The sequence below is a fragment of the Notolabrus celidotus genome, unplaced genomic scaffold (genome assembly GCF_009762535.1).
Source record: "Notolabrus celidotus isolate fNotCel1 unplaced genomic scaffold, fNotCel1.pri scaffold_187_arrow_ctg1, whole genome shotgun sequence".
NCBI classification, from domain to species: Eukaryota; Metazoa; Chordata; class Actinopteri; order Labriformes; family Labridae; genus Notolabrus; species Notolabrus celidotus.
The window spans coordinates 98,819-112,281 of NW_023260045.1; the positions used below are offsets into that span (position 1 = coordinate 98,819).

The 13,463-nt window shown below is 50.4% G+C and overlaps 1 protein-coding gene across 1 annotated transcript; it reads left to right on the forward strand.

The window, feature by feature from the left end:
* The first annotated feature begins 6 nt into the window (after positions 1 to 6).
* Positions 7 to 11,079, forward strand: LOC117808944. Its single transcript, XM_034678613.1, has 4 exons — positions 7 to 114; positions 2,220 to 4,942; positions 5,075 to 5,200; positions 7,305 to 11,079. Exons 1-4 carry the CDS (start codon positions 46 to 48, stop codon positions 10,549 to 10,551), a joined length of 6,165 nt encoding a protein of 2,054 aa, XP_034534504.1. The 5' UTR covers positions 7 to 45; the 3' UTR covers positions 10,552 to 11,079.
* The last annotated feature ends 2,384 nt before the right edge of the window (positions 11,080 to 13,463 follow it).

Sequence of the window (13,463 nt, forward strand, 5' to 3'; positions counted from 1 at the left end):
CGGAGCAGGGCAGTGGAGCTCGGCGGCCCGGGACCCTGACGGTTAATGCCGCTCGCGCTGCGGAGCTCTGCCCGGAGGAGGAGAAAGAACCCGGATGAGAAGAGATCTGCTCAGGTAGCTAACCGTGCTAGCATGCTAACAGGCAATCAGACTGACAGAAAGGCGGTGTGTGTGTGTGTGTGTGTGTGTGTGTGTGTGTGTGTGTGTGTGTGTGTGTGTGTGTGCGTGTGTGCGTGTGTGTGTGTGAGAGAGATGTTTGAGCTAATTTGTGGGTTAAATGCTAACAGGGCTTTCCGTCTCTGTGTTAGCATGCTGCTCTGTTAGCATGCTACTCTGTTAGCATGCTGCTCTGTTAGCATGCTAACAGAGCAGCATGTTCCTGTTAAAGGATGTGTGTCTAACATGAGTCTGGTCCTGTTGGAGGTTTCTGCCTGTTAAATGATTTGAGTCTAACATGAGTCTGGTCCTGTTGGAGGTCTCTGCCTGTTAAAGGGTGTGTGTCTAACATGATTCTGGTCCTGCTGGAGGTTTCTGCCTGTTAAAGGGTGTGTGTCTAACATGAGTCTGGTCCTGCTGGAGGTCTCTGCCTGTTAAAGGATGTGTGTCTAACATGATTCTGGTCCTGCTGGAGGTTTCTGCCTGTTAAATGATTTGAGTCTAACATGAGTCTGGTCCTGTTGGAGGTCTCTGCCTGTTAAAGGGTGTGTGTCTAACATGAGTCTGGTCCTGCTGGAGGTCTCTGCCTGTTAAAGGGTGTGTGTCTAACATGAGTCTGGTCCTGTTGGAGGTCTCTGCCTGTTAAAGGATGTGTGTCTAACTTGAGTCAGGTCCTGTTGGAGGTCTCTGCCTGTTAAAGGGTGTGTGTCTAACATGAGTCTGGTCCTGTTGGAGTTCTCTGCCTGTTAAAGGATGTGTGTCTAACTTGAGTCAGTTCCTGTTGGAGGTCTCTGCCTGTTAAAGGGTGTGTGTCTAACATGAGTCTGGTCCTGTTGGAGGTCTCTGCCTGTTAAAGGATGTGTGTCTAACACAAGTCTGGTCCTGCTGGAGGTCTCTGCCTGTTAAAGGATGTGTGTCTAACATGAGTCTGGTCCTGTTGGAGGTTTCTGCCTGTTAAAGGGTGTGTGTCTAACATGAGTCTGGTCCTGTTGGAGGTCTCTGCCTGTTAAAGGATGTGTGTCTAACATGAGTCTGGTCCTGTTGGAGGTCTCTGCCTGTTAAAGGATGTGTGTCTAACATGAGTCTGGTCCTGCTGGAGGTCTCTTCCTGTTAAAGGATGTGTGTCTAACATGAGTCTGGTCCTGCTGGAGGTCTCTGCCTGTTAAAGGATGTGTGTCTAACATGAGTCTGGTCCTGTTGGGGGTCTCTGCCTGTTAAAGGATGTGTGTCTAACATGAGTCTGGTCCTGTTGGAGGTCTCTGCCTGTTAAAGGATGTGTGTCTAACATGAGTCTGGTCCTGCTGGAGGTCTCTGCCTGTTAAAGGGTGTGTGTCTAACATGAGTCTGGTCCTGCTGGAGGTCTCTGCCTGTTAAAGGATGTGTGTCTAACATGTGTCTGGTCCTGTTGGAGGTCTCTGCCTGTTAAAGGATGTGTGTCTAACATGAGTCTGGTCCTGCTGGAGGTCTCTGCCTGTTAAAGGATGTGTGTCTAACATGAGTCTTGTCCTGTTGGAGGTCTCTGCCTGTTAAAGGATGTGTGTCTAACATGAGTCTGGTCCTGCTGGAGGTCTCTGCCTGTTAAAGGATGTGTGTCTAACATGAGTCTGGTCCTGTTGGAGGTCTCTGCCTGTTAAAGGGTGTGTGTCTAACATGAGTCTGGTCCTGTTGGAGGTCTCTGCCTGTTAAAGGATGTGTGTCTAACATGAGTCTGGTCCTGTTGGAGGTCTCAGCCTGTTAAAGGATGTGTGTCTAACATGAGTCTGGTCCTGCTGGAGGTCTCAGCCTGTTAAAGGATGTGTGTCTAACATTAGTCTGGTCCTGTTGGAGGTCTCTGCCTGTTAAAGGATGTGTGTCTAACATGAGTCTGGTCCTGCTGGAGGTCTCTGCCTGTTAAAGGATGTGTGTCTAACATGAGTCTGGTCCTGTTGGAGGTCTCAGCCTGTTAAAGGATGTGTGTCTAACATTAGTCTGGTCCTGTTGGAGGTCTCTGCCTGTTAAAGGGTGTGTGTCTAACAGTCTGTGTAAGCAGTCCGTCCTGAAGACTGTCCTCTGTTTGTTTTCAGGTGATGGCTCCGACGCGGATGAAGCTTCGTGTCCGTCGGCGTGAGAGTGCAGCTGAAGGCGCTGCAGGAGGAGGCGCAGCAGGAGGAGGCGCTGCAGGAGGAGGCGCAGCAGGAGGAGGCGCTGCAGGAGGAGGCGCTGCAGGAGCAGGCGCTGCAGGAGGAGGCGCTGCAGGAGGAGGCGCTCAGCAGGAGGAAGAGGTGGAGGAGGAGGAGAGGAGCAGAGAGAGCGGGGCTCGCAGCAACAGGAGGAAGAACAACAACAACATTTCTACAGCTGCTGCTGCTGCTGCCACCTCTTCGTCTCTTCCCTCCTCCTCCGCCTCCGCCTCGGCTCGGGTCGTGATGGCGGCGGAGGAGACATCGCCTGACTCCAAGTGTCCGATCTGTCTGGACCGCTTCAACAACCTGGCGTACCTGGACCGCTGCCTCCACCGCTTCTGCTTCCCCTGCATCCAGGAGTGGTCCCACAACAAGGCGGAGTGTCCGCTCTGTAAGCAGCCCTTCGCCTCCATCCTGCACTCCGTCCGCGCCGAGGACGACTTTAAGGAGTATACGCTGCGACCCGCTCCCGCCAACAGCAGCGTCGCTGCCACTGTTGCCATGGTAGCAGCCATGGCTTCAGCGGCAAGGAGCGACCACCAGATGAGGCTGATGCTGAGGAGGCACAGAGAGGAGGAAGGGGGAGAGACGACCACAAGGAGGAGGAGGAGAGAGAGGGGAGGAAGAGGAGGGGCGGGCAGGAGGGCTCGGGTGTGGGAGTGGTACCTGGACTCTCCTCCTCTTCCTCCCCCTGCTGTCTCCTCAGTGGCTGCTGAGGACAGCGAGGAGGGGGAGGAGGATCAGAGTAGGGGCGTGGCTGACCTGGCAGAGCGCGGGGTGATATTTGAGGGGTTGACGGGACTCGGGGGGGCGGTGCCACCGTTAGCGCCCACTGACCGGGCGTCGCGACGGCTCATGACACGCTTGGCGGCAAGACAGAGGCTGCAGCGAGAGGGCGGGACTGTTCGCCGTCTGAGGGAGAGAGAGACTGTTGCTTTCCGCCGTGCCCTCTATCGCTGTGGTGTACGGGTCCGCAGTGCTAGTGGAGTCGATGGCAATGGTAACCAAGGGCAACAGCAGCGTGACGTCACAGCTGAGAGCTTCCGTAGGAACCCGGTCCACCTGAACAGGCTCCGCCCCTGGCTGCGACGGGAGCTCACAGTGCTGTACGGAGCGCACGGCTCTCTGGTTGATATCGTCCAACGTATCATCATGGCCCGACTTGCTCGCCATGGCCTCGAGGACGCGCCCACCATAGAAGAAGAGCTGCGGCCCTTTCTGTTGGCCCGCACGGATCACTTCCTGCACGAACTGGTCTGCTTCGCCCGATCGCCACTCAGCCTGGAAAACTACGACTTGCAGGCGGTGTACGAGCCGCCGGATGCCACCCTTGAGCTCGACGGGACGAGTAGCTCCTCTGACAGCAGCTCGGTCATCGCCATCTCAGAGGGGGAGGAAGAGGAGGAGCGGGCGGGAGGAAGAACAGACCAGATACTGCTGAGGAGAGAGGGGAGCGCTCAAGATGATGTCATCCAAACAGGGAGCTGCCTCAGTCTGTCAGCGTGGGACGATGAGACTCCTGGCCCCTCCTACTCCACAGCAGAACCTACCTGTTCACTCTCCTCGCTGTCCTTCAGCCCCGCCCCTCAGGAGGCAGCCAATGAGGAGGGAGGAGAGAAGCGAGAGGAGGATGAGGAAGTGGAGGAGTGTTTGATCGTTGGATACAAGAAGCCGATAGCAGAGCGGACGCCAGAGCTGGTGCAGCTGTCCTCCGACACAGAGGAGGAGGAGGAGGAGGAGGAGGAGGAGGAGGAGGAGAAGAAGAAGAAGAAGAAGAAGGAGGAGAAGGAGAAGGAGGAGGAGGAGGTGAAAACAGTAGACCAGCTTCCTGCCCTCCACTCCTGTCCTCCCCCCGGCTCTCACTCTCCCACAATCCCTCCCTCCACGTCGAGTGCCTGCAGAGAGGAGAAGGACCCACAGGAAGAGAAAGACCAGGAGGCGGGGAGGTGCCGCTCCTGGTCTGGCGGCTCGGGAAGGAGCAGTAACTCTGTGTGCACGCTCAGCCCTGAGACGCCAAGAGAGGACGTGAGGCGGCGGGAGAGAGACAGGAAACGTGGGGGCAGTGAGATGGCGAGGGAGAAGACGAGGAGGAGGAAGAGGAGCCGGCGAGGGAGGGAGAGGAGTGGAGACCGGTCGAGGAAAAGTGGAACCCTCTGTAACCCGAACCACTCCATTTATCCCGCCATGACGCGTCCGTGCTTACACTCTCCGTTACACTCCAGCGCTGACTCCGCCTCCCTGCTGTCGCCCAGCCCGCCTGACTCCACCCTGAGCCACCACTGCTCCCAGGGGCCCCCTCTCTCCTCCTCTGTCTCCTCGCCGTGCTCCTCTTCCCTCTCCTCCTCACCTCTCTTCTCCTCCCCACAGCTCTCCTCACAGACACCCCCGACCCCCTCGCTCTCCCCCAGTTACCGTAGCAACAGTCACCACAAAGAGAAACCGGGGGGGAAGAGGAAGTACAAGAGTCGACACCTGGACAGCGACGACAAGGACCCCACCTGGAGGCCGAGCAGCAGCCAGCGAGGGGAGAGGAGGAGGGAGCGACGAGAGAAGGAGAGGAGACGAAGGGGGAGAGAGGGAGGGAGGAGGAGAGAGAGGCAGAGGAGGGAGAGTAGAGGAGACAGGTAAGAGAGGACACTTCCTGTTTATAACATTATATCTCTTTAATGATTACAGACCCTCCTCACCGGTCAGAACACTTCAGGTGTTGCCTCAGGGGGTCTCCAGTTTCTCTCATGTCTCGTCTCGTTCCACAGAAGGTCCAGAGAAGACCGGAGTCCCAGCGTGGAGATCATCTACGAGGGTACCATCACCTCCAACGCAATGCAACCTTCCGCACGCAAACGCCACAGGAAACGACGCCGCAGGACTCAACCCAGCAGGTACGACACAGACACTGACAGAGCGCAGGACCTCTTAATCACACCAGATCCAGAACTGTGTTCAGGGGCGCCGTGTAGGGCTGAACCATTAATCCAATTCAAACCCACATCCCAGTGTAATAGAAGGCTGCCATTAAAAAACCAATAAAAGGTGTCATGTACACAGACGCAGCCTCACGTGACATCATGCAGGAGGTGGTCTTAATGTTCCTTTCAGCTGGTTTAGCAGAAACCTCAGAAGAAGAGACACGTGGAGCGGGGGAGGAAGAAAACAACTTCAGACACTCTGAGTTTGGATTTATTGTTTTGTTGTTGACATCTTTAAAAATGACCTCAGCAGAAGAACCGATCATATTGAGGCGTACAAAATAATCAACACGCTGAATATCAACATGTGGAGCAGGCTTATAAATAATCTCTGCAGACACAGAGTCAGTGAAGACCCAGACTACAACGTGGATTTACTGCAACAGGACACCTGAACAGGATCATGTTTCAGACTCACAGAGTCCAGTTTTCAGTCTACTGGTTCTTATTGAGAACAAGGAGCATGTTGACGTGGTCAGGAGTCAGCCAGGAGAGCAACCGGGTCAGAATCAGTCCGGCAGCAGAGAAAAACAGAGACCTGTCCCTCAGCCTCCAGCTGAGAGTCTCCTCTGTGAGCAGTCAGCTGATTCTTAAACATGCTTTAAACTTCAAACTCTTGTTTGGCAGGATGTTGTTCAGTAGTTGTGAACGCTTAGAGACTGCAAGTCAAAGTATTTAGTAAGTTTACAACTGTGATTCAAGTAGATAGATAAACCCTCTTTCATATTAATTCTTCATTTCCCTTTATCTGTGAGGAAGAACAATTCAATCTGATATTGTTTAGTATAATACAGATTGATTTTTTGCTTGCGTTTGTTGAAAAATACATGAGAGGACCTTGAAAAAATAATCGCTTATTAAATCACAATATTAAGGAAAATAATCGCAATTAGTTTCTTTTCCAAAATGGTTCCGCCCTATTCAGGGGCGCCGTGGGCCTGGCGGTCTAAGCGTGCGTCCCATATACAGAGGCTGTAGCCCCCTGTAGAGGTCGCAGGTTGGTTTCCAGACTGGACCATTTACTGCGTGTCCTTCCTCTCTCTCTACTCTCCAGCTGTCCATCAAAAATCTAATATCCAAGCTTTGCCCCTCTCTGCAGTTTGAAGGACAGCCAGCAGAGGGCGTGAAGAGGCCCAACACAACCTGCACAGTTAACCCTTAAACTTCTTTAAGGTTCCTCTGTCTGTACCGCTCTCTAACGTTGACCACTTCAGAGTATCTGCAGGGTAGGGACGGGTACCTTTCACATTTGAACCGGTACTCAGCGGGACCAGTGTTCGGTACTTTTGTGTGTTCATGTGGTGATAAATGTTAATTAGTTTAATAATAAAATCTCAAAGATTTTAAATTTAACATATTTATTTAATTTAACATGAAATGAACAGAAACAGGATTCTATAGGTATATATATCAGCTGACTCGTTTATCAATGAACACACGTGAACGTCTGCGGACAGGAAACAGTCATTTCTCTGCCTCTCTATAATAACAGGACACACAACTTACCTGTTGGGCATTTACACACACACACACACACACACACACACACACACACACACACAGGAACGGTTCTAAACAGGGCAGGTAGGCGGAGCCAGAGAGTCCATCTCAACTTAATCCTCCTGCAGCTCGGCCTCGCCGTGAGGCCTCGCGCCCGTCAGCTGCAGAGAGCAGAGACTTCCACCCGATCAGTCTCTAACTTTATTACAGGGGGAGAGGATGGAACATCTCCTCCTCTTCCTCTCCCTCGCTGTCACCAGGATGCGTTCAGGTACCGAAACATGGAACCGTTTGATTCTACGTGAATCGGTTCTCGGTCGGTACCTATAAAAGTACCGAATTCTGCACCCATCCCTCCTGCAGGGTATGAAATCTACTGTCCACGTCTCTTTTTTTAAAACAGGAACTCCAAAAGTTTTATTTTTATTTACCAGGAATATTCCAACAACAGACAATAACTACAAGTATTAACAGTTTTCTTCATGTTCAAATAAAGTGTTCTTCCTCTGTGTCTCAGCTCCCCGGTCATCATCACCCTGGACAGCGACAGCAGCCACGACAACAACGACAACAACGACAACAACGAAAACAACGACAACAACGACAACAACGACAGCTGCAGCAGCAGCCCGCTGAGCAGCCAGCAGACCGTGGACTTCTGTGACCTTCCCCCGCTCCCTCTGATCCCTTCTGCCAGGACAGGCGGAGTCATGAACGCAGAAATTGGTGAACTTCCCGTAGACATCCTGGACCAAGGATCTGACGGGTCGGAGTCGGAGCCAGCAGGACGGTCCGAGGCTGGGGGTACCATCGCCATCGACAATAGCGACAATAGCGACAACAGTGACGGTGATGTGGATGTGGAGAATGTTGAAGAGAGCCGTTCGGTGCTCTGGTCGGAAGAAGACAAAGGACCAAAGAGGGAAAGAGAGTCGGGAACAAATAAAACCAGAGGGACCAGGACTGCTGTAGACAACTCTACATCCACGGGAGAAAACAGCCAAGCCCCCAAAACTACGGATCAGGTTCTTAAGAGAGAAGACATGCCATTGGACAGCCGGCTGCTGGCAACCATCCTCAATGATCTGAAGGGAATTACTGCTTCCAGCTTGGATTCCAGCAGCTCAGTAGATATGAGAAGAACACGCTCATGTGATCTATCAAACAAGGAGGACCGGCTGGCTGAGAGGACACACACTGACACTGTTTTCTCTGAGGAACGACTGTCCATCCATATCAGAGACCAAAATCGGGGATCCGACCCCTTTAGTTCCTCCTTATCCTCGCTGCCTCTTATGGAGCAGCAGAAGGAGGTCCAGGTCCGACACGAGGGCCGGGATGTCCCCCCGCTTCTAAAGAAAGCTAGTCCCATCCAGTCACAGAACAGAAATACACCACCGCCTTTAAAACACAAAGATGCTGGGAGTCCACACCTGTTACCCGTTCCTTCTGTTGACCCTGTTGGTGTTCCTAAAACCTGCTCAGGTGAGCTGCCTCGAGACAACCAGGCCATCCCTCCCATTTCTACGCTGAAGAGACATTTCACCAGCACTGTGAGAGGACATTTGGCCTCCACAAGCAACAGTTCAACCATTGACATGCATTCCTTCTGTAATCCAGCACCCACTGACTTCCGTTCAGTTGCTCCTTCAGAGTTAGGAGCATTAGCCATTAGCATTCATTCCAAGGGAGACAAACCATGCATTGATTCTTCTTCTGGGTCTCAACACAGGGCCAATGTTTCTCCCAGTTCAGACTTGAATCCTTTCTATCCTTCAAACTCCTGTCACTATAGCATAAGAGAAAAACCCATGGGTCATAGAGCTCCACCCATTGACTTGCATCCTCTGATTGGAAATGAACGGGAGGTACAGAATGCAAAGGACAACTGGTCCAAAGGAGAGCCAGCTCACACTGCCTCTGCCTCCAGAGGCTGCAGGTATAACACAGCAAGCCTAGATTCCTGTCAGGTAGCACCCATTAACCTCCATCCTTCCAGCGGGGTTTCAGCAGAAGGAACACCGGCAGGAAGTGATGTTTTCTCAGGAGCCAAATGTAATGAAACATTACGTCCTGTTTGTGTTTCAACCACTGATTCTAGGACTCAGAATCCCTCATCCCCCATTGACTCCCTCTTTTTCTGTGAGAGAGAAAACTTGTCAGGAAGCTTTCCACCCTCTGGAGATAGCTCAGTGCCAATAGCACTGGCAAGTGGCAGGTCAACACCCATTGACATGCATTCTCTCTCTCTCAGTGTAGCATCAGAAGTACTGATGGGAAGATCACCTCATTGTCAGCTGCCACCCATTGACTCACATTTTAATACTCCTTTACAACCTGTTGATAAACATACTAAAAACATCTTCAGCAATTCAAATGATGAGCATTTAAACTACACACCGTTAACTTCCACTACCTTCCAAACACATCACAGAAAACACAGTTCTCTGTCCGATCCCGTCATCGAGTCCCGCTCAAATCTTCACTACTCCGCCCACTCTGATTCAAAACTTTTCAAACACACTGATCAAACCTCCAGCCCTCAGGTAAGCATCCACACCTGGTCTAAACAGAACCCCTGCATTGACTCCCATCCTGGCTCTCGGCCAACCATTGGCTCCCATCCTGGCTCTCGGCCAACCATTGACTCCCATCCTGGCTCTCGGCCAACCATTGACTCCCATCCTGGCTCTCGGCCAACCATTGACTCCCATCCTGGCTCTCAGCCAACCATTGACTCCCATCCTGGCTCTCTGCCAACCATTGACTCCCATCCTGGCTCTCAGCCAACCATTGACTCCCATCCTGACTCTCAGCCAACCATTGACTCCCATCCTGACTCTCAGCCAACCATTGACTCCCATCCTGGCTCTCAGCCAACCATTGACTCCCATCCTGGCTCTCAGCCAACCATTGGCTCCCATCATGGCTCTCGGCCAACCATTGACTCCCATCCTGGCTCTCAGCCAACCATTGACTCCCATCCTGACTCTCAGCCAACCATTGGCTCCCATCCTGGCTCTCGGCCAACCATTGACTCCCATCCTGGCTCTCTGCCAACCATTGACTCCCATCCTGGCTCTCAGCCAACCATTGACTCCCATCCTGACTCTCAGCCAACCATTGACTCCCATCCTGGCTCTCTGCCAACCATTGACTCCCATCCTGGCTCTCAGCCAACCATTGACTCCCATCCTGACTCTCAGCCAACCATTGACTCCCATCCTGACTCTCAGCCAACCATTGACTCCCATCCTGGCTCTCAGCCAACCATTGACTCCCATCCTGGCTCTCAGCCAACCATTGGCTCCCATCATGGCTCTCGGCCAACCATTGACTCCCATCCTGGCTCTCAGCCAACCATTGACTCCCATCCTGACTCTCAGCCAACCATTGGCTCCCATCCTGGCTCTCGGCCAACCATTGACTCCCATCCTGGCTCTCAGCCAACCATTGGGTCCCATCCTGACTCTCGGCCAACCATTGGCTCCCATCCTGACTCTCGGCCAACCATTGGCTCCCATCCTGGCTCTCGGCCAACCATTGGCTCCCATCCTGACTCTCGGCCAACCATTGGCTCTCAGTCAAAGACTCTTCTGAGAGACGTTCGGCACCCTACAGACAATGGCACGGCGTCGTCCCGTCAGTCCGTTGAGAACCACTGCAGCTCACACTTCTCCATTGATGCCCGTTCAGACTCTCAGTCGCCTGTTGACGAACACTCCGCTAGCAGCTTCTGGAAAACAGACACCCGCCTTAAATAAAACAGACTCCAGTGTTTTGAGGAGTAATTGAAGAAGATGGCAGAAGAACTGCTGATTTATACCTCTGTTTTTTTTGTTCACAATGAATTGTGTTCATTAATTGTGTTTGCCTTTCATTCCAGTGGATGGTGAGTAACGCTGTATGGGGCTGTGTGTGTGTGCAAGGGGCGCAGTTTAAATAATTATTTTAGTACGTGAACGATCTTTTATCTATTGAGCCTGGACAATAAGAAATTCTGACTTATTTATAACGAGTCACAAGCTCTGCTGTTATTTTTAATTTCTGATATTTGTACATTTGCAATGTCTCATTATGACCGAGGCAGTCAAGAACAGTGGAGCAAGTTGAAGTGTATAAATAAGGTCTTCAACTGCTACTCGACTGTTGTTCATAAAGAACTGGGATTTTTATTTTGGAAATATCGAGGGTTATTGATAAACTGATGAAGGTCTACGCTTTGTTGATAGACAAGAGTCAAATCACAGAATCCAAAAGTCCATAAATATTAAAAGATTATTCCAAAGTAACGTGTACTCTGGTTCCTGAATCAATTCCTATCTGTTGGTAAAAGCTTGCGCCCTCTGCTGCCAGTCATTGGTGCTTACTCTCTGGTACGATACTCCATTATCTTTCCAAATCCTTCTTCAGCTCATAGAAACCAAAAGATCAAACTCTATCCTAGGACTGATTTAAGGTGCATTCAGACCAAGACAGACGACCCCATAGAAGCAGACAGACAGGCAGGTATCATTCTGAGCAACACAACAGTTAGCCTGTTAGCATGAAGAGACTCAGCTGGTCTGTTTTAGATGGTGCTATATTTCATCACAGATGGATTCACTGAATCAACACGTGAGAGGAGATAAGCGCGAGTAGCAAAGACGTTTCAACACGGCTCTAAAATCCTTTTGAACTCAAAAAGCCGTGATCGCAGAGATCGGCCGGTGTTTTGGTTTAAACGGCGACCCTGTTAACTGGAGACTCTCAGCAGGATGCATCCCTCATAAACGTCTTTAGACCATCATTAAATATCTGATGAGGATATTTTGAAATCTTAATAAAAACTAAACTAGTTTGCATTCCCAGGAACTCCCTCTGTGTTTCAACAGCTGTGTAAACTCCACAAACACTGACACGTTCAGCTGAAGGGCTCCAGTTTACAGGGTCACTTTTAAAACCGGAACACCGGGAGGAGAGACGCATTCACGGTGGGCTGAGAGAAGACTACTGTTACAAGCTGCTAAATCAAGAGAATCACAGCTTCTTCTTTTGAAAAGTACACACACATACAAAACAGATAGAACAAATAAAAACTAATGAAAGAAAGAGAAATCAAGAGAATCACAGATGTGTGTGATGTTATTGTGGACGGAGGGAGGAATAGAAACACTGAGGTTAATCTACCAATCAGACACCTTCATGTAAATAGTCTCATGTGTCCTGTGTCATTACCTGACGGTGATGCACACCTCTGAGAGGGACGGCCAGCAGTTCACGTTTGACCATATTTTATGTCGTTTAAAACCAATGAACAACTTGAGAGACAAGCTCCGCCCCCCGTCTATATATGTGCCTGCCACTTCAACGCCATCATTACTTGGTTCATTCCCCAGAGGAGCGCTGGCTCATCTGTTTGTGTGAGTCTCAGCTTCACTGTAAACAGTTCCAGTCTCAGCTTCACTGTAAACAGTTCCTCAGAGTCTCAGCTTCACTGTAAACAGTTCCTCAGAGTCTCAGCTTCACTGTAAACAGTTCCACAGAGTCTCAGCTTCACTGTAAACAGTTCCTCAGAGTCTCAGCTTCACTGTAAACAGTTCCTCAGAGTCTCAGCTTCACTGTAAACAGTTCCTCAGAGTCTCGGCTTCACTGTAAACAGTACCTCAGAGTCTCAGCTTCACTGTAAACAGTTCCTCAGTCTCAGCTTCACTGTAAACAGTTCCACAGAGTCTCAGCTTCACTGTAAATAGTTCCTCAGTCTCAGCTTCACTGTAAACAGTTCCTCAGAGTCTCAGCTTCACTGTAAACAGTTCCACAGAGTCTCAGCTTCACTGTAAACAGTTCCACAGAGTCTCAGCTTCACTGTAAACAGTTCCTCAGAGTCTCAGCTTTACTGTAAATAGTTCCACAGAGTCTCAGCTTCACTGTAAACAGTTCCACAGTCTCAGCTTCACTGTAAACAGTTCCACAGTCTCAGCTTCACTGTAAACAGTTCCACAGAGTCTCAGCTTCACTGTAAACAGTTCCACAGTCTCAGCTTCACTTTAAACAGTTCCACAGAGTCTCAGCTTCACTGTAAACAGTTCCACAGTCTCAGCTTCACTGTAAACAGTTCCACAGAGTAATTAATGGGTCTTCAGTTTGTTGAAATAACAACATCATGATGCAGATTAGTCCAAAGTCCAGCTTTGTCAGGTCTGTCCTCAAGAGGAGAAGAAAACTACGTCCATGTTTGTTGAATGGAGGTCTATGAAAGAGGATTAGAGACACTGATGTTTTTTAGAAATCAAAGACAGAATTCTGGAATTCCCTGAGGACAGAGTCTCCATTTTATGAGTAATCAGTGAATAAATATTTGATTAGACTTAACATTTTGTTTTACTGTTTTCTTACATGTCAGGAATAAAAGAATATTCTGAAGTTTTCGTTCTTTGAATAAACATTTTTGAGTTGCAGGTTTTGTTTCTCACCACCAGATGGAGCCTTCACTTCGTTCTGGCCTGTTTTCCTGATCCCCTCTTCAGTTCCATGTCTTTCTCTCTTCCTCTCTGTCTTCCTCACAGGAAGCCTCGAGGGAGAGAGATGCTCTCACACTAATGAGGACGATCAGGGTTCGATTAAACGGCTGTTAAACACCGCGCGTGGATCAGTGCCAAGTCCTGACTCCGGTTAGAGAGAACGAGGGCCAGGGAAA